The sequence below is a fragment of the Fusarium verticillioides genome, chromosome 7, assembly GCF_000149555.1.
Source record: "Fusarium verticillioides 7600 chromosome 7, whole genome shotgun sequence".
NCBI lineage: Eukaryota > Fungi > Ascomycota > Sordariomycetes > Hypocreales > Nectriaceae > Fusarium > Fusarium verticillioides.
This window is the reverse complement of record NC_031681.1, coordinates 1962299-1986734: the sequence shown is the minus strand read 5'-3', so window position 1 is coordinate 1986734 and position 24436 is coordinate 1962299. Positions and strand designations below refer to the sequence as shown.

The window sequence follows — 24436 nt, the reverse complement described above, 5'->3', positions numbered from 1 at the left end:
ATAGTGCAGTTCGACATGGCGTCCCTATTACGCGGCTATCCATCACGAGATACTCGATTTCCAGATATATCTTGGAATTTACGTGGTTTCTGGCTGATATGAGATGCTGCGCCGCGCAGGAAGAACCAAGTGAACGCAATGATATCGATATGCCAGCAAGAAGGATCCCCATGTTTCGTACGACATGATATCCGCATTTGCAGTGAATCCTATAGTTCAGCAATGACGTTGTCATGATTGTGCATCTGATCAACAAGTGGAATCAATGGTGCTGCTCTTCAGCTTGAGGGGAGATACTTAATAATTGCTGCATGGAGATTGAAAGCAGTATGGTTTTTGATAATCTATGATACAACTTGATGGCATTTGTTGTTATATAAATTGTGATAGTAAACTCCTGTGCAATATTGTTGTATCACCGCTCCACGACCTCGAAAGTCTTGAATAATTAATTACATCCACTCGCTACTCCGTACATTAACTAAAATGTCTTGAAACAGGCTGAGTCCCAAGAGCACGGACAGAATGGCATCCGCACGTACCTACTACATCAAGTCTATTTTTGGGCGTCGCGATTGTTGAACAGCACCGAGCCATAGAGCCTAGACATCGTCGTCTCCATGCCTGGGTGATGAAATGCCCTCATTAGCAATTTGCTGTGCTGAGTGTGCTCGTTCATCTTGGTGGCTAATGTAGGTAGGTATTTTTAGCGCCATGATAGACAGGGACAAGTGCGGCTTCTGTACCTAAACCATCTCTCCAGACTCCAGGTAGATGCCTACCTAGGTAAGGTATACAAAGTGAACCAGATCCGTGATATATCTAAGTTGTTATCCTTGGCATAAAAGTATCCAAGCCAGCATTTTACCTAGACTACGGACCAGCGATTTTGCAACAGTGGCCAAGAGATCTCGCAGACCGTGCTTGCGGATCAATAATCGAGTTTGCCAGCTACATACTAACTATACCTCACACTCTATATCTGACCGAGTACTCCGTACATCTAAGTACATTAGTGCATTGGAGATTGGCTTAGGACAGATATTGGTGGCTGGTGCTCCTCTCACCAAAATATCAGACAGGGCAAGGTAAGGCACATTGCAAAAACACTGGGGGCTCCCAGTCTCTCCTTTTAACTGTGCATCATCTCAGCAAGCAAAGCCCCTACCGTAAGGTAAGCTAAGGTGTTATACCTGGGTTTACTTGTAAAGACAAGGTTGGCGGCGGCCTAAGGCGTCTCTCGCTTCTCTGGACTCTCGTAATCAAGACTGGGGCCTCGTACCTCCATCTCTTTTGCTACCTAGGTGCTGTTGGCTGACGGACGGGCCTGTCTGTACTTTATCAGCTTCGTTACAGCACTACCACTGCAACCACCACCAGCGCAACGCAACCAAACGCAACGCAACGCAAGGCGACGCAACAATCCGGGATTTAATTTATTATTGCTAACCTTCCAAACTGACCTCACTCGCATCCTCCCATCTACCTTACCCGTCGATTCCTCTCTTGGCCAGCTCTGCTCAACATCCATCGGTGATGCTCCACGGTCCAAGCCGCCGCCAGTGGCCGACCGTCCCTTGCTCACGACTCGCGTTTCTCCTCCCAGTGCGAGTCGAGCTTGAGCCTGCCCACTTCCCCTGAGCACCTGCCCCAGGCTCCTCCATCGCCCACCATGAATGGGGACCTGAGCCTTTCTCAGGCTTTGGGCGGACTGCGCATCGCCAATCCTGACGATGCTGCCGAGGCTATTAACTCATCTTTGACTTCTCCTCCTGGGCCCGACTCGACGGCTCAGAATACCTCCATCTCCGCTTCAACTTCAACATCCGCCCTCCACTCTACGCCTCAACCGACTACCACATCCACCACGCCCTCATCCTACGATGCAATCCGCCTCGATCCTATAGATGCCGGTGTTGGAACCTCACTTACCGATCCTCGTCTTACTCCCTCCGCTCAACCTTCCGACCCTATCTCCGATCCAAGCCCCTCCACAAATCATCCGCAGCCATCTCCTCAAACGGAGCCGTCGAGGTCCTCCGTTTACGGCATGTCCACTGTGCCAGAACCTGGCTCAAACCCTTCATATCCTGTGAGAGAGTCCAGCCGACGAGACCCCCATCGCTTCAACAACTCAAGCCGACCAGTATCGGGTTTAATGTCTGGTGGCAGCCCATTGCCTCCTCGAAGGAGCTCAAGGGGTATGGGGGTTGGCTATGCATCTGACCCTGGCGGGCCACAGCAGAACCAGCCTTACGCAGGTGACGCGCCGGTCCCAAACAGCAGAGAGGACTGGCAGGAGCGTGGAGCGGCCGTCGGGGTCCGCAGAGAGGTTGATGCAAATGGACGTACCGTTGTCCGCCAGGTCAAAAAGGGCGTCCGTGACTTTTCCTTCGGGCGAGTTCTTGGCGAGGGCTCCTATAGTACAGTCTACATGGCGACAGATCGCCAAACTCTCAAAGAATACGCCGTGAAGGTACTCGAAAAGAGACATATCATCAAGGAGAAGAAGATCAAATATGTCAACATCGAGAAGAACACATTAAACCGACTTACTGAGCACCCCGGAATTGTCCGGCTATACTATACATTTCAGGACGAGACATCGCTCTACTACGTCCTCGATTTGTGCAATGGCGGAGAGCTCTTGGGTGTCTTGAAGAAGACAGGCACCTTCGATGTTGAATGTACCAGGTTCTATGGTGCACAAATTCTCGACGCCATTGACTACATGCATTCTCGGGGTGTCATCCACCGAGATCTGAAACCCGAAAACGTTTTGTTGGATGACCAGATGCACGTCAAAATTACGGACTTTGGAACTGCTAAACTGCTCAAAGATCCACGTGAAGACCCTTCAGCTGCATCAGCCAGCGGTGCGCCGGATCCTGGAAAAGACGATGACAGTCGTGCAGCATCATTTGTCGGTACTGCTGAATATGTGAGCCCCGAGCTTCTCACACACAAGAACGCCTGTAAGGCTAGCGATCTGTGGGCTTTTGGCTGCATTGTGTACCAGCTTTTGGCTGGTCGACCTCCTTTCAAGGGAGGCAGTGAGTATCTCACATTTCAGAAGATTGTAAATCTCGAATACGAATTCCCGCCTGGCTTTCCACCAGCAGCCAGAGACCTTGTAGAGCGGTGCTTGGTCCTCGAACCAGCCAGACGTCTCACGGTCGAACACATTAAGAACCACGAATTCTTCGACGGACATCCATTCGGAAAAGGACTCTGGAGGACCAAGGCACCCCGTCTCCGCCCATATATACCACCCCCCCAAGAACCTCAAGTTATTCAGCTCAACGGATTTTCCACCTCGTCTAACACCAGGCCTCCACAGCAATCCCAAGCCACTCCCTCCAATGGGAATAATCGACCATCGAGGATAATAACGGAACTTCCTCCCCCGACACAGCTCGACATTGAATGGTCGCCCGTTTTGACTAAGAATAACGAGCGCATTCTCAAGTTGGGCGATCTCATGGTGGTCTCGACGCCTTTACCTTCAAGTCCCCACGGAAAGGAACCAGGAGAAGGACATAAGAAGTTGTCTCGTTTCTTTATCGGCAGCACTACTAAGAAGCGTCAGCGCCTGGTAATGATCACATCTAGCGGCCGAATTGTCCTTGCTCCGGCTGGTGGAGAGGAGAAAAGAGCGAAGCAGGAGCTGTCTCTGCTTGGCTCAGATTGCACCTGGAAGACCCAAGTAGACGCAAAGGGTCAAACGGTGTGGTGTGTCAACACAGTAAGTGAATATTGATTCGGGTTGTGTCTTTTAGTCAGCGCACTGACATCTCTCTTCAGGGCGGCCACCACTACACATTTGAAGAGGCCAAGTCCTCATCCACACCCCAAGAAGGTGGCTCCGCTGCCGCCGACTGGGTTGAATGCCTCGAGAGGGCAAGGGACATGGCATTATCTCAGAACATGACCACCTCTTATGGTGGTGATAGTGGATTCGCCGACATGTCGTCTCAAGTTTCAAGTCCATCAAGTACGTTGGGGGGACCAGGCAACTACTCAGATGGTTTCGGGCTCAGTGACCGACAGGGACGAAACCATCTGAGTAAGAATCAGGGGAACAATGAAGATCCCGCGCCAAAACGCAACCGATTCAGCAAGAGACAATCGAGGAACGGGCTAGGATCTGCATTCTAAGGGTCCTGAACGAAGAAATGGTGCGGACAAACTCGGATCTCGACGAGTTTCAGATCTTACAGCCGAAGACATTTGTCATTTTTGCCTCTCATCGATCACATTCAGTACGTTCATGGCATTGAGAGCGCGGCGTCTTAATTGCGGAGTTTTATTCATCTGAGCGGACTGGCAATGCATTATTTCGGGGTGCATTTTGTTTTCAGCGTTGTGGAAGAAGGATGGCCAGAGCCGCCACCTGGTGATTATTTGATGGGCTCCCAAACACAAGGTTTCTCGATTTGGAGAAGCGCAATCTGGACCACCAGATAGGTTCACGCCTTTGTCGGGCAACTATTTTCAAGCGTCCTATATGTTCTCGTGTTGAGTTTTGGGAAAAACAGCCGCAAAGGTGCCGGAGGCTGGGGTCAAGACTGCAGGTGCAGTAAATTCAAGTATGCTCGGGACAGGAGAAGTGGTGATGTGCTTGGTGTGAGCAAGGACGGGCTCAAAGCTCTGGCACTGGATCAACTCCAGCCGGTTTTGACAGTCATGGCTGCCACACTGTATTTTCTGAGATCCTATTCAAAAGGCAAGGCTTGCCAGAAATGTAGGGACTATAGATAGGAACTATAGTAGGGCGACGAGAGTTGGGCACTCGTTGTTTTGAGGCTTTACTGATATATGAAGAACCAATCCATCAAGACAGGAATGGTATTCGCCTTTTGATCAAGCCCAGATCGCCCTTTCTAGAGCTGTGGAACTGGACCGTGTCCAGTGCCATTCAGAGACATCAGCATTTCTTAGATATAAATCATATTCTATTACCTAGGTACACACAAAAAGGATGAATGACCTCTAGTCCGTCATATCGTTGAAGTTGGAAGTAGTCACGTGACTAGATGAGTAATAAATTTGGCAAAGGTGCTGACTGGCGGCTACCGTTTTCTCGCGACGCAGCAATGCGATGCGACGCGACACGATCAACCTGTAATCCCACCAGCCGACGCCTACCGAACTCCAACACAAGACATTGTTTTTCTCGGTAAAATGCAGCCTCAATATCGCGCTTATGCGCAGCAGGTTCCGCAACGCTCGCCTCATGCGACAAACCAGCGACGTGGTGGAATTGGTACGTTTAAAACCCATCCCCCATCCTTCGCGCAACCCGACCAAGTTCATCAATCATCTACTAACATGGACGCCTTCTTAGGACCCATGATGTCCTCAGGGCCTCACCCTTCGGTTCCCCTCACCCAGGCACAGATTGCTCAGCAGCAACAGGTTCAAGCTCACGCCAGTGAGCTAGCTAAGCGACGTAGTCGAAAGCCTACAGATAAAAACATTCCCGATGGAGTTGAGGACAGCATTGTTGATCCAGACGGTGTTCAACGGTACAAAGAACTGCGAGATGTCGAGCGTCGACTTGATGCTACTATCACACGAAAACGCCTAGACATTGTCGACTATACCAGCCGTGGATCTAAGGTGTGTTCGACAACAATACGTTTTTTTCTTTCTTTTTCTTTTCTTTTCTTTTCTTTTTTTTTTTTTTTTGGGGGGGGGGGGAAACCGACTAACCCATGGTTCAGAGATACAAAACCTTGCGAGTTTGGATCACCAACACGGTCGAGGATCAAATCTGGCAGAGCAATGGGCTGAACTCTGATTCGTTTGACTTTACCCCTAGCATGGAGGCTTCGTACCGAGTCAAGATTGAAGGTCGTCTACTTGACGACGAAGACGAGGAGACCGAGCAGCCCAAAGGACAGGAGTCAATCACAGAAGAAGGAAAGGAGACGAACGATTCAGCACAGAAGCCCAAAGCACAAGAGAAACCCCGATTCTCGCACTTCTTTAAGTCTTTGACAGTCGAGTTCGACCGATCTCGCTTCCGAACCGGCGCCGAACAGACAGTGGAATGGAAGAAGCCAGATGCTCCGGCCCGAAATCAACCCGCTGCCAGCCTTCCAGCAGCAGCAGATTTCGATGAACTCACCTTCAAGAGAAATGGAGACGAAAACCAAAACATCACCATCAACCTGTTCCGTCAGGAGACACCCGAGAGATACCAACTGACCCCCGAGCTTGCCGAAGTGGTCGATATGAAAGATGCTACCCATCAAGAGGCCGTCATGGCTCTCTGGGAGTACATCAAGTTACTTGGACTACAGGAAGATGAGGAGAAGCGCAATTTCCGGTGCAATGAGCCTCTCAAGAAGGTTGGTTTATGCATATGTCTATGTTGATATTGACTTGACTCTGACGATTCTTACAGGTTGTAAGGCAGGGCGACATTGGACACATCCCTTTGCTCAACGAGTATGTTCAGCAACACCTGCGACCTCTGGAGCCAATTCGCTTGCCATACACCATCCGAGTTGACCAGGAGTTTCACAAGGATCCCCAGCCTACGATCTACGACATTCAGGTTCCCGTCGACGATCCCCTGCGTGATACTCTTTTGCCTATGCTCAACAACCCTCAGTACATTGCAATGCTCAAGGACGTGACGGGGCTTGACGACCAGCTCGCCAAGGTGGTTCAAGCGATCGCCGTGTCGAAGGCCAAGCATTCCTTCTTCCAGTCTCTTGGCAAGGATCCTACCAACTTTATCAAGAACTGGCTAAGTTCTCAGAAGAGAGACCTCGAGGTCATTATGGGAGAAGCGCCCAGAGGAGGTGGAGAGCATGCATCGGGTGACGAGTGGCGCCGTGGTGGAAAAGATAGCGTCTGGGCTACTCAAAATGCGCGAGAGAGTGTCAACGTGTTGCTCTCAAAGCAGCAACGATGAGCATCCACCTGAAAACTGCCAACAAGCCAGGACGGCACTTGTTGACAAACCAATTGGAGTTATAGAGTTTGTGTCATGTTTAATTGGCCACAATCAGGGAGCAAGGGGGGCGTTGGGAGCGTCTTTTTTGTATAATAATATCATGAACCAAGATCGGCGAAACGACATGCTTACCCTGGTTGCGATCAATGCTACCGCCAGGGGCATTCAACACAAGTACTGTAAGAATAAAAAAGGACAAAACTGCATATCATGCTATGCCACTGTGATGAATAGCAACTGTGCCTCTTGGCCTCATGAATCGCTGTCGGTTGTAAGAAAAGCATTGAAAACGCCGCACGAGTGCAAAATGCTATAGTGAGAACATATTTGTCCAGAGTAAGTAGGCAATGCAGCATGGATACGTTTACCGCTGAGGAGCAACGGGAACTGAGGGCATGCCGCGGATTTGCTTGATTAAAAATTCTCTCTCATCGATGAACTGCTCATCATCTGTCCGATCCTCGAGGAAGTGAGAGAGGAAAGTGAGAAGCTTATCGCGATTCATGAGGAGAATCTTCTGGACGGCAATTGACTTGTGCGGGTTTGCGACAAAGACCTTGAATACGTGGAAGCCCTCGTACTGAACCATTTTCCTATCATCGCGTAGCAGGTTCATGCATATCTTGAGATGCTCCCCGCGATCAACATAGGCAGTCATGACGTTATAGTTGGAGCGATCAAGCAAGATCTCACCGAGAAGCTTTATGGACTGACGTTTGGTCACATAACTGTTGGATTGCACCAAGATGTTGTTGTACTTGTCGAAGAAGAGTTCAAAGTTTGCGTTCAAGTATCTTGGTACAAGGTCCTTGTGGCGTGTCAGGAGTTCCTATAGTACTTATCAGCAAAAGGAAGCAATTCAGGTACCGCTGCCCAATCTCACTCGAAAAGTGGTGAAAGCATCTGCTGCCACCTCGAAGGAGCTCTTATCAACCCAGTCGAAGAATCTCCAGAACACGCCTCTACCACTTTGGGGTCGGTCACGGTCAATGGCATTCAGACCCTTGGAACTCGAGCCTGGCTCGTCCCCGTCATCGTATAGAATGATTGCAGCGGCGGCCTCGTTCTTGAGTAGCTCTCGTAGAACCGAACCTGCCGGCGTGGCGCTCTCCTTGTGATCATACCCTCGACATAGCTCAACTAGGACCTGGGGTCGATTACAGACAACGTATGATAGTGCGAGAGGGTCGCTTTTGGGGGCGGCGGTGGCGGGGCGGAAGCGGAAGACGTAGGAGAATATGACTTGAGTATCTTTACGTGACTCGAATGGAAGACGGAACAGATTGACGGCGAGGAGGTGGAGGAGATCTTCGTCGATGAGACCAGTCACAAGCTGCAAGATCTGTTCTGGAGAAGTATCGGCCTCTTGCAAGATGTCTTAGCCATACAGTCAGGGGTTCGTGGGCAAAGGCGAAGCAGCGTACCGGGAGTTCCCTGAAGGATAGTCTTCATCTGGCTCAAGACTCGGGCAAGCTCTTCGGCCTTTTAGAGTCAGAGTCAGTGTTTGATCTTGAATCGAGGTGAGGTGATATGATTGCTACCTTGGAAGGGCCCTGTGGCCCCTCGAGCTTCAAGACATGCTCGCGGGCCTGCTTGGGGAGATCGGCAACTGTGCGTGTGCGAGCTCTTCCAAACAGAAACGACATGGTTCGAGGTTGTAATGTGATTGTTGAAGGAGGAATACAAAGGCACCACGGCGACACAGGAACCGATCACGGTTCAGAGTGTTGTTTGTGTAAAGTGAGTTAGTTGCTGGTAATGAATGGTATGGTATGGTATGCAACTGACGGTCTTGCGACGTCAGGTTTGTTATCGATAGTGTTTTGGTTTCAGAACCGAATAGCGGCGAGTACCTAGCTACCTTGAGAAACACAGGAACTGGCTACCTACCTATTCACCTCAACTACCTATGATGAATTGAAGCGGAAGGATGAGATGTAGAGGCTGGCGACATGTATGCTAAAGTCATGCCATGCCAGAGTGGGTTGATCAATATAAACAAACACTTCATCAAACAAGCTCGATCCTATTTGCTTTGGTTTGCTTTGCTTTTTGTCTGGCGGCCAGCAACCACGCACGCGCCAACAGGCCCTGGTCATTTTAGTGCTGGAGCGCTGTGAACTTGGTTGGCTTTTGAGTGACACGATCGCTAATCTCAATCCATCCATGATGAGACCCGACCTACCTACCTTATGATTAGGTAGTGCCATTGCTGAAGAGAGAAATTGGTTGCAATGCATCAAGACTTACAGATGCTTTGTAAATCGGTCCAGAAGCTACCAAGATTCGTAGGCCTTGGTACCATTTGAGGCCATAGGTACATCCATTATCTGCCGGTGTCGTTCTTATGCCATCTCTTGATGGGTTGGTAAGTGTTATGCTGGTCTAGAAAGTCTTTCAAAACAAGGTACCTAGTTAGAGTATTCGAGGTAGGTTATATGTAAGTCAATTCTAATCCGAACTATAAGCATTCGTTGTTTGCGTTTATAAGCGGGCAACCATCGACAAAGAGTGCTCTACCTAGTGATTAATTAGTAACGTAGTTATGTACTAAACTGAGGATACCTTAGGTATCGAACCCTTGAACCCCTCCATGGAACTAAGAAGGTAGACGCGGGGCACAAATTTGACCCCACCTCCGGTTCCGTAGGTCGCCCTTTGCTTGACTCACCCACCATCGCGAGCGGCTGAGTGAGCTGCCGTTTTTTCTTAAACTTGCCCCTCCATTAACGGTTTGTCGTAGATACCTAAGGTTATTAGGTAGTGATACTTTCAAGGCATCGCCGGTGAGTCAAACATTTCTTTCTTGTCCGTTGCCCTAGCTACCTATCTACTTAAATACGACTACGCCTCGTTCCAAACTTGTCCACTAACCCCTCCTCCTACAGGCGAACCATCACAATCATGTCGATCGACTTCCCGAAAGAAGAGGAGGTCATCATCCAAAGATGGCGGGAAATCGATGCCTTCCTGCGACAGGTTGAACTGTCCGAAGGACGCCCTCGATATACCTTCTATGACGGTCCTCCTTTTGCGACCGGTCTACCTCACTACGGCCATCTTTTGGCTTCCACCATCAAGGATGTTATCCCTCGTTACTGGTCCATGAAGGGCTACCACGTCGAGAGACGTTTTGGCTGGGATACACACGGTCTGCCCATCGAGCATGAGATTGATAAGAAGCTGGGTATTTCTGGAAAGGCTGCCGTCATGGAACTCGGCATCGCCAAGTACAACGAGGAGTGTCGATCCATTGTCATGAGATATGCCGGCGAATGGCGACACACCATTGAGCGTTTGGGACGTTGGATTGATTTCGACAACGATTACAAGGTAAAGAAACATACAATCCACCTACACCCCCAAGCAGATAGCTAACCGCGCTCCTTCAGACTATGGACCCCAAGTTCATGGAGTCTGAATGGTGGGTTTTCAAGCAACTGTTCGACAAGGACCAGGTCTATCAAGGACACCGAGTCATGCCCTACTCTACTGTTCTCACCACCGCCCTGAGCAATTTCGAGGCCAACCAGAACTACCAAGATGTCACTGACCCTGCAGTTGTCGTCACATTCCCCCTTGTCGACGATCCCGAAGTCAACCTACTTGCCTGGACCACCACCCCTTGGACACTGCCATCGCATCTTGGTCTCGCAGCTCACCCCAACTTCGAGTATGTCAAGATTCTGGATGAGAAGACAGGAAAGACTTTTATCCTTCTCGAGAAGCTTCTTGGTACCCTATACAAGGATCCCAAGAAGGCTCAATTCAAGAAGCTCGGAACAGTTCTCGGTAAGGATATGCTGGGATGGAAATACACCCCCCCTTTCGATTACTTCTACGAGGAGTTCAAGGACATTGCCTTCAGGGTGTTGAATGCCACCTACGTTACAGACGACAGTGGTGTGGGTATCGTCCACCAGGCACCGGCGTTTGGTGAAGATGATTACAATGTTGCTGCAGCTGCAGGTATCATCACCGAGAAGCGACCACCTCCTGACCCCGTCAACGACACCGGTCACTTCACTGACCGGGTCTCCGATTTCAAGGGCCTGCATGTGAAGGAGGCTGATAAGCACATCATCAAGCACCTCAAGAATGCCGGTCGCATCGCCAACGAGTCTCAACTCAAGCACTCGTACCCCATGTGCCCTCGCTCCGATACTCCTCTTATCTACAGAGCCGTTCCCTCTTGGTTCATCCGCATTCCAAACATCGTCCCCGATATGCTCAAGAACATCGAGGGTTCTCACTGGGTTCCATCATTTGTCAAGGAGAAGCGATTCGCCAGTTGGATTGCCAACGCTCGTGATTGGAACGTGAGTCGAAACCGATACTGGGGTACCCCCATCCCTCTCTGGGTCAGCGATGATCTGGAGGAGAGAGTGTGCATTGGAAGTGTTGAAGAGCTTCGTGAACTGAGTGGATATGACGGTGATCTGTCTGACCTTCACCGCGACAAGGTTGATCATATCACTATTCCCAGCAAGATGGGCAAGGGTCAGCTGAAGCGTATCGAGGAAGTCTTTGACTGCTGGTTCGAGTCTGGAAGTATGCCTTATGCCAGCCAACACTACCCCTTCGAGAATGTTGATAAGTTCAACCAGTCGTTCCCCGGAGACTTCATCGCCGAGGGTCTGGATCAAACCCGTGGATGGTTCTACACGCTGACAGTGCTGGGAACTCACCTGTTTGGCAAGTCGCCGTTCCAGAACTGTGTTGTCAACGGCATTGTGCTTGCGGAGGATGGCAAGAAGATGTCGAAGCGTCTCAAAAACTATCCCGATCCTTCTATCGTTATGTCCAAATACGGTTCTGATGCTCTCCGACTCTACCTCATCAACTCTCCTGTCGTGCGAGCCGAGCCCCTCCGCTTCAAGGAGTCTGGCGTCAAGGAGGTCGTCCAGAAGGTCCTTTTGCCGCTGTGGAACAGCTACAAGTTCTTTGAGGGCCAAGTTGCTCTGCTCAAGAAGGCAGAGGGTGTGGACTTCGTTTGGGATCCTAAGTTGGAGTCAAGCAACACCAATGTCATGGACCGCTGGGTTCTGGCAGTTTGCCAAAGTCTTCTTCAGTTCGTGAACAAGGAGATGGCCTCATACCGTTTATACACTGTCGTACCCAGACTCCTTGGTCTCATTGACAGCACAACAAACTGGTACATTCGATTCAACCGAAAGCGACTCAAGGGAGAGAACGGCCTTGACGATACCCTTCATGCCCTAAACACCCTTTTTGAGGTTCTGTTCACTTTGTGCCGTGGACTGGCACCTTTTACCCCTTTCCTCACTGACAACATCTACCTCAAGCTTCTACCTCACATTCCTAAGGAGCTGCAAAGTGCAGATCCCCGAAGCGTGCACTTCCTGCCATTCCCCGATGTTCGCGAAGAGCTGTTCGATGAAGAGGTGGAGCGACGTGTTGGTCGCATGCAGCGTGTCATTGAACTTGCTCGTGTATCGCGTGAACGTCGCGCCATTGGTCTCAAGCAGCCTCTCAAGACACTGGTGGTCATTCACTCCGATCCTCAATATCTTGAGGATGTCAAGTCCCTTGAGAAGTATATCAGCGAAGAGTTGAATGTGCGAGACCTCGTGCTCTCGAGCGACGAAGCCAAGTACAACGTTCAATACAGCGTCACTGCCGACTGGCCTGTACTCGGAAAGAAGCTCAAGAAGGATATGGCCCGTGTAAAAAAGGGGCTGCCTCTTCTTACGAGCGACCAGGTCCAGGGATACGTCCGTGACAAGGAAATCTTTGTTGACGGTATTCGTCTGGAAGAGGGCGATCTCGTTGTGCGCAGAGGTATCAAGGAGGACGAGTCTTCCAAGAACTTGGAGATCAACACTGATAGCGATGTGCTCACCATTCTGGACACTGAGATTCACCCTGAGCTGGCAGCTGAGGGTCTAGGACGTGAGATCATCAACCGTGTACAGAGACTCCGAAAGAAGGCAGGTCTTGTGCCAACGGATGACATCAAGATGGAGTACCGTGTCATTGCAGACCCTGAAGATATCGGCTTGTCTGGTGCCTTCAGGTCCCAGAATCCAGTGTTTGAGAAGGTCTTGCGCCGACCACTAGAAGAGACTGGAGCGGAACCACAGACTGAGGGTCTTATTGCAGAGGAGGAGCAAGAGGTCCAACAGGCAACATTTTTGTTGAGATTACTCAAGCTGTAAATCTTGAAGAAATAAAATTGCATTTTATGTAGCAGATGAAACTATTAAACAAAAGATTCGATTAAAAATGTATGATTTGTGGCGGCTGCATGAGTGCATCATGTTTTCCTGGATGCAGCCTTGAGCGACAGGGTCAGACTTGTTGCCATTAAAAGCGAATAGATAGGAGAACATACCAAATAACAATCTTTGAGCCTCATAAACTCTTTAGCACACTTATCCTTGTAGACAGCGTTATAGTCGGCAACGATACACTTGCCATATGCCGTAGCCTACCAGATTTTAGTGATTTGAGGCAGGTATGACAAGCAAGACAAGAGAATTCAGACCTCGACAGAGCATTGTGAGACAGCTTTAGCAAACTTTTGAATGGGACGAGTTCTTTGTTGGTTCATGGTGACTCTGTCAGAGATGGAGATAGATGATTGAAGGCAATGAATGAATGGCCAGTAGGTACGGAGGTAGGTTTCAAAAGTCTTTGCTCAAGATGACTTATGCCCCAATTGCTAATCCCTGTCAGGTACATAGATATACAAGAGAGATAAGAGAGATAGGGGAGCTGCTCTGTAATAGCCCTATAGGTATAGGCCTTTTAGGCAGCCTCTCTAAATTAATTACTGATTATAGCTACTGTAGTTTAATTCTGATTAGTGAGTGTAATTTCGCTAGATGTACCTTGAGTATCTTATCAAAAGTGGGCTCATGAGCTAAGTTATCTTAGGTAAAGACTTTTGAAACCTACCTCCGTACTGAAAAGAGTATTGCTCATACAGTGTCAATGGATTATCGAACAACACAGTTCGGCTATCAAGCCCCATAAGGCGTGTGCCCACCAGCCACCCACTTTACACGTCCGAGCGAGCTGTTGGCCGTTGGCATCGCGACCGCGCAAATACGCGTGCGTTTTCTGTCGGGTTGGAACTCAGATTGCGCTTTGTTTGGATACGACCCCCTCGTCGAATTACGGTAGTGCAATTCTTGAAGCGCCACTAGCATCGCCTTTGTCGATTTCCATTCCTGCATTCTTATAATCCGATTTACTCAAAGTCAACTGAAGTTTGACTGTTCGCAACTCTGTGTGTTTGTGCAGCTCTCTAACTAAATAAATAAACAGACAGACAGACAGACAGACAGACAGACAGACAGACGACAGCACAGAACTGCTCGCGCTTCATTAGGTACACACCGACTTCTTGACTATGGGTCAATGACGGATGTGGGCAGCTCGCCAATAATCAATTATCTGTCCATGTCCTTCGACGTCTCTCGCCAGGGCTCAAATGCGACTTCACCAGCAGCATCGATGTCACCGGCTGCGCAGAGAGCGGCCTCACCATCTGACGATGGCCGCTCGAGCAATGCCAGTCGGGTACCCTCTAGCCAGGACCCTTACTACTCCAATGAAGGTCCGTATCATTCTTGCGGTGCTTCTTCGATCTGGAACTGACCGACCCGCCCAGACATCGCCGTGCTGCATGCGGTAGTCGTCGCTGCTCAGGAATTGCTCGATTCAGCGCCTGAGCCGAAACCTCTCCCTGCTGCTGCGCTCTTCAAGGCGTACGACGTCGTGCTCCCGACCTATGGAATTGACCCCGACTCAGATCACCACTTGTCGACTTTCGTCTTCCGCGTTGGCGGTGAGCGAGGCGATGGCAACTTGCTTGACAAGTTCCAAGCTATTCTCAGTCGAATGGGAATCGTCTTGGAGTTTGGCGATAATACTACTGCGTCGCCGCGAACTTCAGCCTCTACGTCTCCTGCGGTATCTTCATCGAGTCGCCAGAGCCATGCCATCCCGCGCCAGCAAATAACTCCACAAAAAGGCCTACAAAACGGCCATGCCACGACTGCACCGACAGTCCCACAATCACCAGCTTCGCCATCACCGTCACCGTCACCATCAGTCTCTCCGCCAGAATCGCAACCTCACCCCCAGGATGGATTGGAATTTTCCGAGACCGACGATGACGACGACGAGGAGGAGGGTGCATATGAGGAAATGCGAAAGGCGGTTGTCTCTTCAGCCATGAACCGCTGGCGCTCTCTGGTTGCGAGTCGTCGAGCACAGCCTGCACAGCGGATTCCTTCTTTTCCGAGCATTCCCGAAGAAGCTTCAGCCGATGTGAGGAACTTTGAAGCTCAACCTTTTGTTGAAGATCGACCACCAGTGACCGGGCATCAAACAACGACGTCTCCACACGTCAATGGACTCGAGCCACACACTCAAACTTCGCTCAAAGACCCAACAGATATACATACAAGGCCACTTTCTGCTCAGTCATTTATGCATCGCCCCCTTTCTGTTCTAAGTAATGCTATACGATCTACGACTTCTCTAATCCAAGGAAATACGCCACAAGAGGAGCACTTTGACGAGCCATCGCGTCACGATGATGATGTATTACCTCACAGCCCAGTCGAGGAGCCTCCACAGCAACTCCAGGAGCATGAAGAGCCCCAGGAGCCTGAAGAACTCGACGAACCTGAAGCAGAACCCTCTCAACATACACAGATCCAAAATCCATCAGAAGTCCATTCTCCAATCACAGCGGCTCGTTCTCACACTATAACTAACAATGAAGGCACAATTGTTCATCATCCTGTATCCCAAGAGCGCACTAGAAATACAATACCTCAACACGAACAGTCCGCTGAAGAAGGTCCTTTAACACCTGAGCAGCAGATTGATTCGGAAAAGGAGCAGAGCAGGCTCCTCAAACAGGCCGTCAGAGCTCGCGAAATCTACCTCGCAAGCAAGGTCTTCAACCATTGGGCTGATCGCACTGCACGCCGTCTTGAACGAGACGCCGTTGCAAGACGACATATGATACGATTTCGTTATTTCCGATCATGGAGCCAAGCCCCTGCACTCCGTGAACCTACCACTGACCACATGAGGGCAGCCGTGACTGTAAAGAAGTGGCAACGAATTGTCGCTCAAGAGAAAAGTCTACAGGTGACTGCGATAGAAGCTACTCTCGCTTACGAGCGGAGAAGAGTCCAGCGAGTCCTTGATATATGGTCTTGTCATCGACTCAAACACCTCGGCCGTCAAATGACAGCCTCGCGTAGTCGGACACAAGCAATGTCAAAGTGGCTGTCACAGGCTTCACATGACAAGGCTCTCATTCAAGCGATACAGACCCAGACGACTTTGCGACTCCAAGTGGATGCCATTCACAAATGGCAGGGCATGTCAGGAAATGAAAGCCGACTATACAACACTGCCAGGAGAATTGGAGATATTCAGCACTCCTTCACATATCTTCGGGAGTGGTGGGATCAAGCTGAGGTCAGTCGAAGGGCGGTCAGGTACCGCCAGCGATTGATGATCGAGAAGGCGAGCCTTGCTTTCGATGAGTGGAACTTGAGGGCGAGAGCCCAGGCATTCCAGTGGAGGCGCGAGTATCTTCAAGTGATGCGAGTGTTCGACCGATGGTTCCAATGCGCCGAACAGGATGCGGACATGGGCCGAAGAGCAGAAGAGTATTATGAGGGGCAAGCAAAGTCCAACGTTGTAAGGACCTTCAGGCAATTTAAGCGTGATTCGTTACACATGTCACGTCTGGGAGATCGAGCCCAACTCTATCTCGGAGCTACTAAGTTGTTGCAAGTCTTTGATAGAGTGATCAAGAGCCGCAGGGATCAAGACAAGCAGCAGGTCAAGAGGTATTTGATGGCTAGGTATACCCAAGTATCTTCTGCTCGAAAGAAGCGCAATTTCTTTGCTGCTATAGATCGATGGAGGGTATTGGCGACGGAGGATCGGGCACGAAGCGACTTGATACAAGAGTTGCGAACCCATAAAGATACCCAAAAGGTTATTCTACTTACTGATACATGGAAACGCCAAGCGGATATTGACCAAAGGCGCATGCAAGAAGCCAAACTGCAACATGCAGAGGGATGGCTGGAAGCTTGGAAAGTGTACACCGTCGACCTTGAGCAGCGGGATACAGATGCCTGGCAGCTTTGGGCCGCCGACAAGCAACGGCAGTCCCTCAAGTCCTGGTCGATTGCATCGCTACAACAAAGTGGACAGGGTCACACTGCAATTGAAGTTCAAAGGAAGCACGAACGCGAAAGGCGTAACCGCGTGCTGCAATATTGGCGTCAACGGGACGATAGAATTCGATCCATGGCTCCTGAAACTCGCCCACAGCCACAATCTGTGCCGGCTGCATGGCCACGCGGAAGTTGGCGAGCACTGTCTGGGAGGCGTTCGCTGGCCAGTCGCAATGATAGGGGCTTTGATTACTCCAGTACACCGCTCGAGACACCGACCAGATGGACTGGGCAGCCATTCTCCATGTCGACTATGATGCCACCAGGATCCATGGCTCCGCTTCGAGAGGCGGACGAGAATGATGAGGCGTTTTCGCTGGCTGGTGATGAAGATGATGAGCTACCAGCCTCGCCATCTTTGAGACCTGCTTCGCGAGGACCTGGACAGTTCTCCGGTCTGCCATCAACGACCCCGATGGCACCAGTCCCATCACATTTGGAGCGAGATACTACTCAGGGTCGTGACCCCGAGTTCGACCAGGACCTGGCAAGCACAGCAGGTCCCGGCCGGCATGAACCCTCACGGCGGCCAGTAGCTGCGAGATCATTTGGAATGAGACCTCCAAATGGGCGCACAATTGGGCCTTTGCCTTCCTCGCCGGAGCCAAACTCCCCAGCCATCATCAGTAAATCCGTGGGCGCGAGGCCATCTGCGACGCGATTTGGACTTCCTCGACAGACCACTACAACTAAGTTTACGCCAGCCACAAGATCTGTCCGTATTCAATCACCGAGAATACTATCGGCTACACCACAATCTCGGTCACCAGGATTGCCAGGAGGGGTTCAGCTGCGTGGCCGTGTGAGTACAAACCAATAACCCCGTCGATCAGGACGGCTATTTGTATATACATCAGGGAGGAACATGTGTGAGGCTGGCTTTGGCGGTTTGCAAGAGTTGGGTTGGCTATGGATGATCTGGATGTGTTTCTCTGACGTTGGATGACTTGTTTGATAAAAGGATACCCCTTTCTGTTGGTGTTATTGTTATATATGAATGCATAGCGACGACCCATCGCAGGCGTTGGATAGCCAATAGTTTATGAAACTTGCTGATCTTGAAAAATTCATCACTTGGCACGAACTTGGTCGAGTAAGTAGAGGTGCATGTCATATCATGTTCATCCGGATAGATTGGGCTGTCTTTTCGTTATTAGCAGTGTAGATAAACAATATTGTTGTGAACGTCGAGCCCTGATGCTCTACACCATTACATACATGGTTGTTGATATACGCGAAAGTTCTAATTATATAGCATGGATGAGGAAAAACATCAACACTCTTCCAATGACCAAATCATATTTAGATTCTGTAGCTTCTGCAATTGAAGATGTCTAGGGTGGGCATAACATTTATCGTCATCCAGGGTTCTTGTGCATGAGCCGGGGTGTGGGGTTCACTCTTGGGGAGGTCACGTCACCTCTACCTAATCACGCTGGGGTCTACTGCCGTTTATTGTATTGATTAACTCTGGCGACTTAGCTCACCAAAGCTCCAGCTGTCAAATCTCAAGCTCCTCTCCTTTGCGCCTAAATATAGGGCAGAGCGATGCGCGTAAATTGTTCTCCTTAATAGCATGAAGGCCGTCTTGCCGGGCAACCCGCGCTCGAGGCTCCAAGGGCTCGCCTCGGGTTACTGGGACTCGCGACACATTAATGTAAGTTCCAAGCTCTCCCCCTGAGCTCTGAACCCAGCTGATGAGCTGATGCTGCATAGGTATACATCACAGGCAGCGCCTTTGCAATCTTGGAAGGATCCCACGGCATTCTACAGACCGTTTACGATGAAGGCGAACAACCGCTAGAAGCCATCGCATTCGACGAAGCGACAGGCAAGATCGCTACTTGCACATTGACCCAAGTCCGGGTGTACAAGCCATTCGGGTCGCACGAAGACACTTTGAAGGTTCCAATCCCCTATCTCATGATAAATGCTTTGGAAACTCAGCTCACGACTCTACTAGTGGGCGCTCGAATCGACCTTGGACATTCCCTATCCGAACTCCGACGTGCCCTGTACATTGTCATGGGGAAGCTCCGCAGAGCTGTTGCTGGGCACACAATACCTGTCCCTTTTCGACACCAAGACCGAACCGAGGTGTATCTGGCAAAAGAAGCTGCCGAGCATCGCCAAATATGCCTTATTGTCGTACGATTCGAGATACATCGCCACGTCCAGCCATCATGACCACTTGATCAAGGTCTGGAGGAGACTCAACTTTGGTGCCGACGAAGTCAGATTTGATCTCACATACCTCCGACACCCGAATATCATAACCTCTGCTAGATGGCGCAGACCATTCCATGTTGAGCAGGCCTCCGACAATGTTCTATACACCACTTGTCTCGATAAATGCATACGAGTCTGGACACCTACCGACTCACCTGACGGGAAGCATTGGCAGCTATGGGGACAGGTGGATCTTTGCGCGCCATCGCAAGAAAACCCAGAGGGCTTGGACATGCGCTTCGCTCTGGTTCTTGACGGGCGAGACTTCACAGCCTCTGTAGAACAAGCTGTTCAGGCGCGAATGTCTGACGACTCAACCACCGACGACCCCGTTGCCCTAGATCACCTAGTCGCAGTCGCGACCAAGAACCCAGAAATATGTATAGCTCTTGATGGGAAGGGCATCATGTCGGCATGGGCGCTCGAGAATGTCGGCAGTAGTACCGCGAATTCACCAACCCTATTCAAGGTGGCTCAAGTCAAGGATGTCCATTTTGAGCTTCTCAGCAACTTCCTTCCAGTTCAAGACACGCCTCACACAGAGATACAAACGTATTGCGACAAGGAGAGTGGCAAGGTTCACTTTATGTTACATGCATTCGACGGAAGAATAGGCGTGTTTACCGGAAGTGTTGCTGATCTCTTTGACCCTATGACCAATGATCGACGTCTCGCCCTTCAAACAATCTGGTCTGGACATTCGACTTCGATTACCAAGATCGTCCGAAATTTCAGCGGACGAGCGGTGGTCTCTCGAACCAGAGACGGCGAAAGTATCGTGTGGAAGCATATTTTGAGCCCACGGGACAACTCGGGCCTGACCTTGACACGAGGCAGCGTTATCCCCGAGAAGGGTCACATACATCGCATATGTGTGCTGAGAAAGGGGCGTTTTGTGGTTTTCCTTCGTCATGACACATTCTCGCTCTGGGACTGTAGGACAAGTCGAGCTACTGCCCTCTCTCAGTGCGACTACGAGGTGTCAGGGAAGCCACTGTGCCTCATCATTCTGCCTCGATCGGATGTTAAGAACTATACCGTTGCCCACATTGCGACAATAACGTCGGAAGGACACGGTATCGTGTGGGAGGTTCAACTGCCTTGTTACTTTGATGACCCAAAGACAACAGCTGGGGCCAATGTCGAGGAACTGTGTCGCTTTGAAATAAAGGATATAAAAAGCCTGGCCTATGTGCTGCCAGTTGATCCTGCCGGTTCGCAGCCCATCGTCTCGGGCTTTCTCGATATATTCGCTCGCGATGTTGCCATTTCTTATACACACACGGGTCGCGTGGACTTTTGGACTGCACGAGTTGACCCTGAACAGCGAAGCGTTGGATGGCTATCGACGTGTACCACGGAGACGGGAGTTTCTGAGCCAGCACTGGTCAGTGGCAGTACATTGAAAAAGGCTGCCCTCGTGAATTCGTCGAGATCGCAATTGACAATTTGGGACATTGGTGGTGCTCGTCTTGAATACGAGAATAACTTTCAGGAACACCAGGTGATCCAAGATCTCGACTGGACATCAACACCCGATGGCCAGTCTATTCTCGCCGTTGGTTTCCCTTACCGAATCATCCTACTCTCTCAGATGCGATTTGATTATCTCAACAAGGGCCCAGCATGGGCACAAATTCGCGAGATCAGCATTCGAGAACTCACACCTCACCCAATCGGTGACTCAACCTGGTTGGGCGACGGCCACTTGGTTATTGGTGCCGGCAACCAGATGTTTGTGCAGGACAGGCACGTTGGAATCTCCGAGTCCATGAAGATGGATCTGCGTCTTCCTCTGCGCAAAGATGGCAAACTAGACTTGTTTCAGGTCGTTCAAAGATTCAACGGCCCCTTACCAGTCTTTCATCCCCAATTTCTTATGCAATGCATTCTTTCAGGGAAGGCGATCCTTGTCAGGCGCATTCTGGTGGCTTTGCATAAGACCTTGAAATACCACATTGACGGCGAAATGCTGGATGACTACCTAGGAATGGACTTGAGCGAATTCTATATACCCGAGGTAAGTGACAATTCGATCATGCCGAGGAAACAACAGGTCGTGCTAATCCAATTGTTCAGCAAAGTCATACTTTAGCTGTTGACAAGTCTTCTGGGGCGTATCTGAATGGAAGCAACGCGGATGAGACCGATGACGAGGATGTTTTTACGGAGCAGACGGCGGTCTCGATCAACGAGAAGCTCGTCAAGATCGATATCATCCAGCTCTCAGGACACGAACAGATCCAGCTCGCTGACATCATTGAATGCGTTGCCCTTGTTGAGAGACATCGGCGATCGATGGACGAGAATGGTGCTCGATTTATGCTGCTGTTCCGCCAACATGCCCTCCGTAAAGGACGAACCAACGAGATGCACCTCTCATGGCGTGAAATCAATTGGGCTTTCCACTCCAACAGCCAAGATATTCTGGTTGACTTTATATCGCGACAGAACCATGGCAGTATGCTTTGGGAACATGCTCGTGAAAGTGGCCTGTTCATGTGGCTCACTGATCCTACCGCACTCGTAAACACTATTCGGATATGACGAACTTGTTATGGTAGCTAACATCTTCCAGAAAGCTCAATTCGAGCTGATCGCCAGAAACGAGTACACAAAGAACGAGGTCAAAAACCCGGTTGACTGCAGCCTTTACTACCTCGCGCTCCGGAAGAAGACGATCCTCCAAGGGCTTTGGAGAATGGCGAACTGGAACAAGGAGCAGGCAGCCACTCAACGCCTGTTGGCAAACAATTTCGAAGACCCTAAATGGAGATCGGCAGCACTCAAGAATGCCTATGCCTTGCTTAGCAGGCGGCGATTCGGTAAAGATATTCCTAGACGTTGCAGCCTTCTCGTACAAAAGCTGATCGTGAACAGAGTATGCTGCAGCATTTTTCCTTCTTGCGGACCACCTCCATGACGCTGTTCAGGTTTGTCTGAATCAGCTGAAAGACATGCAATTAGCCATCACAATATCGCGCGTCTATGAAGGCGATGACGGCCCTGTTTTGCGCCGTCTTCTTCAAGATACAGTACTCCCACTAGCAGCACAGGAGGGTAACCGCTGGCTGGCTGCATGGGCCTTCTGGATGCTCGGCCGTAAAGATGTGGCCGTACGAGCACTTATTGTACGTTGTAATCTGTCAAGTCCTGGATACGAGCTGAATCGCTGACATGTTGATATAGACACCGGTGTATACTCTCTTGGAAACACCCTGTTCACCAGACATCAAGTCTCGGTTGTTTTTGACAGACGACCCTGCCTTGGTTGTCCTTTACTCACATCTACGTCACCAGACTCTGCAAACTTTGAGAGGAGCATCCAAGATTACGCCGAAAGTTGAGTGGGAGTTTGTGCTGCACAGCGCCAAGCTATATGATAGAATGGGATGCGATCTTTTGGGATTGGATATAGGTGAGTGCGAGACTACGATGCGAGTGCCAAGCACATATTTACTGACTGCGAAATAGTACGTAATTGGGAGTTCCAACAATCACCTGGAGCAACTGGCCTTGGTGGAGAGGTCAACCCTCTGAAGCTGCTTCGTCGGAGAAGCTCTTTGGTGGTTGCCGACTTGCCTTCACCAACTCTTAAATTCGACTCTCATCGGGAGAACAAGAAGACGGTCAAACCACCACCCACGACATTTGAAGAGCCAGATGCTGGCTCTCTGCTCGACAGTTTTGGCTTCTGATGCTTCTGATGGGGGTCGTTGAGTTGCAGTATTGAAGAGGCGGCGATGTGTGTATATTTCCTACCTAGTGAGCTTCATTTAAGTGGGACGAAGCTCATTATGTATGGGTTTTTTCATGGCGAGGCAGTGGAGTCAAGGCTGGGAAGAGTTGATTCGTAGAGCTATATATACTGTAAACACAGTAGCAAGTATGGCTTAGTAGTTGATACTCTATTAGCAATAAAAGCATATCTCCTTAAAAGATATATACTTATTAAGTGCGTGCTTAATTATATGTTATAAGATTAATAATATTTAAGTTAAGTAGTATTAAAGCAGGTATTTTATATTAAGGTTAATATAAAAGTAGTTTTTTAAGTATTTATTAGCTATATTTTTCCTTAATTTATATTCCTTATACTACTTTATAGTACCTGATAACCTGATCTAATCTATTATTAACGTACTAAGCTAGCTTTAGCTTATTAATATTTATAGTTTTTCTCTTAATACTAAAACCTTTATTTTCTAATTTACCTTTTTATTTCTTTTTCTCGTTTTATTTCCCCTCTTTTATATTATAATAGCTTTTAATTCCTATAATATAATATTTATATTTATAATTTAATTACTATAACTATATATCTTAATCTTATAAACTATAGCTAATATTAACTATTATTATTACTTAATATAATACTATTAATAAAGGCTTACTATTACCTTAATAGGCATTAACTCTATTTTAGGTAATTTATTAAGTCTTTTAATACTTATATCTACTCTATAATATAGTTACTAAAGGCTTTATTTTTAGTTTTATTTTTATTAATATTAAATAGTTATATTTAATAGCTAAAGATTATAAAATTAACTTATTATATTATTAATAGTTTATTAATATATAATAGATATTTTTTTATAATTTTATAATACTTTAAGAAGGATTAAAAGATTAATATCCCTAGTTTAACTACTATTTTATTATTAATTTCACTTTATCTATTTAGATATAAGGGCAGTTAATCACATGCCTAAGCACATACATTTAATTAATAGAGTCATTATTAACTTCAGGTCAATTTAACTTCCGCTAACTAACCTACCTAAAAGTTAACCTTATTCCTTTAAACCTTTACAGAACCCTGCTATTACCCTGCCTTTACTTAACTCTATTTACAGACACACTATCCTTAATTTTATATAATTAGGAGGATATAGACTATATAATTAGCCTTAATAATCACATTTATAAGCTACTTTTTATACCTGGCTAATAGGCCTTTAAAGGCACTAAGGAAGGTAGCCTAGTTAGC

The 24436-nt window shown here is 48.9% G+C and overlaps 6 protein-coding genes across 9 annotated transcripts; 5 read left to right on the top strand and 1 right to left on the bottom strand.

The window, feature by feature from the left end:
* The first annotated feature begins 1167 nt into the window (after positions 1-1167).
* FVEG_11385 (AGC/PDK1 protein kinase) lies at positions 1168-5008 on the top strand. Its single transcript, XM_018900622.1, has 2 exons — positions 1168-3745; positions 3805-5008. Exons 1-2 carry the CDS (start codon positions 1673-1675, stop codon positions 4156-4158), a joined length of 2427 nt encoding a protein of 808 aa, XP_018758931.1. The 5' UTR covers positions 1168-1672; the 3' UTR covers positions 4159-5008.
* Positions 5009-5092: 84 nt separating this feature from the next.
* On the top strand, positions 5093-7799 carry FVEG_11384 (hypothetical protein). Of its 2 annotated transcripts, XM_018900620.1 has the most exons (4): positions 5093-5266; positions 5348-5622; positions 5727-6356; positions 6413-7799. In XM_018900620.1, the coding sequence occupies exons 1-4, from the start codon at positions 5185-5187 to the stop codon at positions 6926-6928; spliced, it is 1503 nt and encodes a 500-aa protein (XP_018758929.1). In that variant the 5' UTR covers positions 5093-5184; the 3' UTR covers positions 6929-7799. The 2 variants fall into 2 exon arrangements, with proteins under 2 accessions (XP_018758929.1, XP_018758930.1); XM_018900621.1 differs by lacking the exons at positions 5093-5266; positions 5348-5622 and having other exon boundaries at positions 5701-6356; positions 6413-7190.
* On the bottom strand, positions 6272-9178 carry FVEG_11383 (calcium binding protein 39). 2 transcript variants are annotated; one of them, XM_018900618.1, is made up of 4 exons: positions 8512-9178; positions 8395-8452; positions 7854-8335; positions 6272-7799 (listed from the first exon to the last, which is right to left on the bottom strand). In XM_018900618.1, the coding sequence occupies exons 1-4, from the start codon at positions 8614-8616 to the stop codon at positions 7335-7337; spliced, it is 1110 nt and encodes a 369-aa protein (XP_018758927.1). In that variant the 5' UTR covers positions 8617-9178; the 3' UTR covers positions 6272-7334. The 2 variants fall into 2 exon arrangements, with proteins under 2 accessions (XP_018758927.1, XP_018758928.1); XM_018900619.1 differs by having other exon boundaries at positions 8395-9178.
* Positions 9179-9615: 437 nt separating this feature from the next.
* FVEG_11382 (isoleucyl-tRNA synthetase, cytoplasmic) lies at positions 9616-13331 on the top strand. The gene is made up of 3 exons (XM_018900617.1): positions 9616-9756; positions 9859-10303; positions 10363-13331. The coding sequence occupies exons 2-3, from the start codon at positions 9875-9877 to the stop codon at positions 13147-13149; spliced, it is 3216 nt and encodes a 1071-aa protein (XP_018758926.1). The 5' UTR covers positions 9616-9756; positions 9859-9874; the 3' UTR covers positions 13150-13331.
* A 638-nt stretch (positions 13332-13969) lies between these two features.
* On the top strand, positions 13970-18356 carry FVEG_17016 (hypothetical protein). Its single transcript, XM_018906257.1, has 2 exons — positions 13970-14555; positions 14610-18356. The coding sequence occupies exons 1-2, from the start codon at positions 14357-14359 to the stop codon at positions 18032-18034; spliced, it is 3624 nt and encodes a 1207-aa protein (XP_018758925.1). The 5' UTR covers positions 13970-14356; the 3' UTR covers positions 18035-18356.
* A 261-nt stretch (positions 18357-18617) lies between these two features.
* On the top strand, positions 18618-23402 carry FVEG_17015 (hypothetical protein). Of its 2 annotated transcripts, XM_018906255.1 has the most exons (8): positions 18618-18871; positions 18931-19119; positions 19178-21463; positions 21523-21969; positions 22022-22268; positions 22324-22574; positions 22633-22861; positions 22918-23402. In XM_018906255.1, exons 1-8 carry the CDS (start codon positions 18791-18793, stop codon positions 23139-23141), a joined length of 3954 nt encoding a protein of 1317 aa, XP_018758923.1. In that variant the 5' UTR covers positions 18618-18790; the 3' UTR covers positions 23142-23402. The 2 variants fall into 2 exon arrangements, with proteins under 2 accessions (XP_018758923.1, XP_018758924.1); XM_018906256.1 differs by having other exon boundaries at positions 18931-21463.
* The last annotated feature ends 1034 nt before the right edge of the window (positions 23403-24436 follow it).

Coding starts and splice junctions, on each gene's coding strand:
- FVEG_17015 (XM_018906255.1), top strand. CDS start 18,791: ATGAAGGCCGTCTTGCCGGGCAACCCGCGCTCGAGGCTCCAAGGGCTC. Junction 18,872..18,930: donor GGGACTCGCGACACATTAAT/GTAAGTTCCAAG, acceptor GATGCTGCATAG/GTATACATCACAGGCAGCGC. Junction 21,464..21,522: donor GCGAATTCTATATACCCGAG/GTAAGTGACAAT, acceptor CCAATTGTTCAG/CAAAGTCATACTTTAGCTGT.
- FVEG_17016 (XM_018906257.1), top strand. CDS start 14,357: ATGACGGATGTGGGCAGCTCGCCAATAATCAATTATCTGTCCATGTCC. Junction 14,556..14,609: donor CCCTTACTACTCCAATGAAG/GTCCGTATCATT, acceptor CGACCCGCCCAG/ACATCGCCGTGCTGCATGCG.
- FVEG_11385 (XM_018900622.1), top strand. CDS start 1,673: ATGAATGGGGACCTGAGCCTTTCTCAGGCTTTGGGCGGACTGCGCATC. Junction 3,746..3,804: donor CGGTGTGGTGTGTCAACACA/GTAAGTGAATAT, acceptor ATCTCTCTTCAG/GGCGGCCACCACTACACATT.
- FVEG_11384 (XM_018900620.1), top strand. CDS start 5,185: ATGCAGCCTCAATATCGCGCTTATGCGCAGCAGGTTCCGCAACGCTCG. Junction 5,267..5,347: donor CCAGCGACGTGGTGGAATTG/GTACGTTTAAAA, acceptor ACGCCTTCTTAG/GACCCATGATGTCCTCAGGG. Junction 6,357..6,412: donor GCAATGAGCCTCTCAAGAAG/GTTGGTTTATGC, acceptor CGATTCTTACAG/GTTGTAAGGCAGGGCGACAT.
- FVEG_11383 (XM_018900618.1), bottom strand. CDS start 8,616: ATGTCGTTTCTGTTTGGAAGAGCTCGCACACGCACAGTTGCCGATCTC. Junction 8,453..8,511: donor GGCCACAGGGCCCTTCCAAG/GTAGCAATCATA, acceptor TGACTCTAAAAG/GCCGAAGAGCTTGCCCGAGT. Junction 7,800..7,853: donor ATGCTTTCACCACTTTTCGA/GTGAGATTGGGC, acceptor TAAGTACTATAG/GAACTCCTGACACGCCACAA.
- FVEG_11382 (XM_018900617.1), top strand. CDS start 9,875: ATGTCGATCGACTTCCCGAAAGAAGAGGAGGTCATCATCCAAAGATGG. Junction 10,304..10,362: donor ATTTCGACAACGATTACAAG/GTAAAGAAACAT, acceptor GCGCTCCTTCAG/ACTATGGACCCCAAGTTCAT.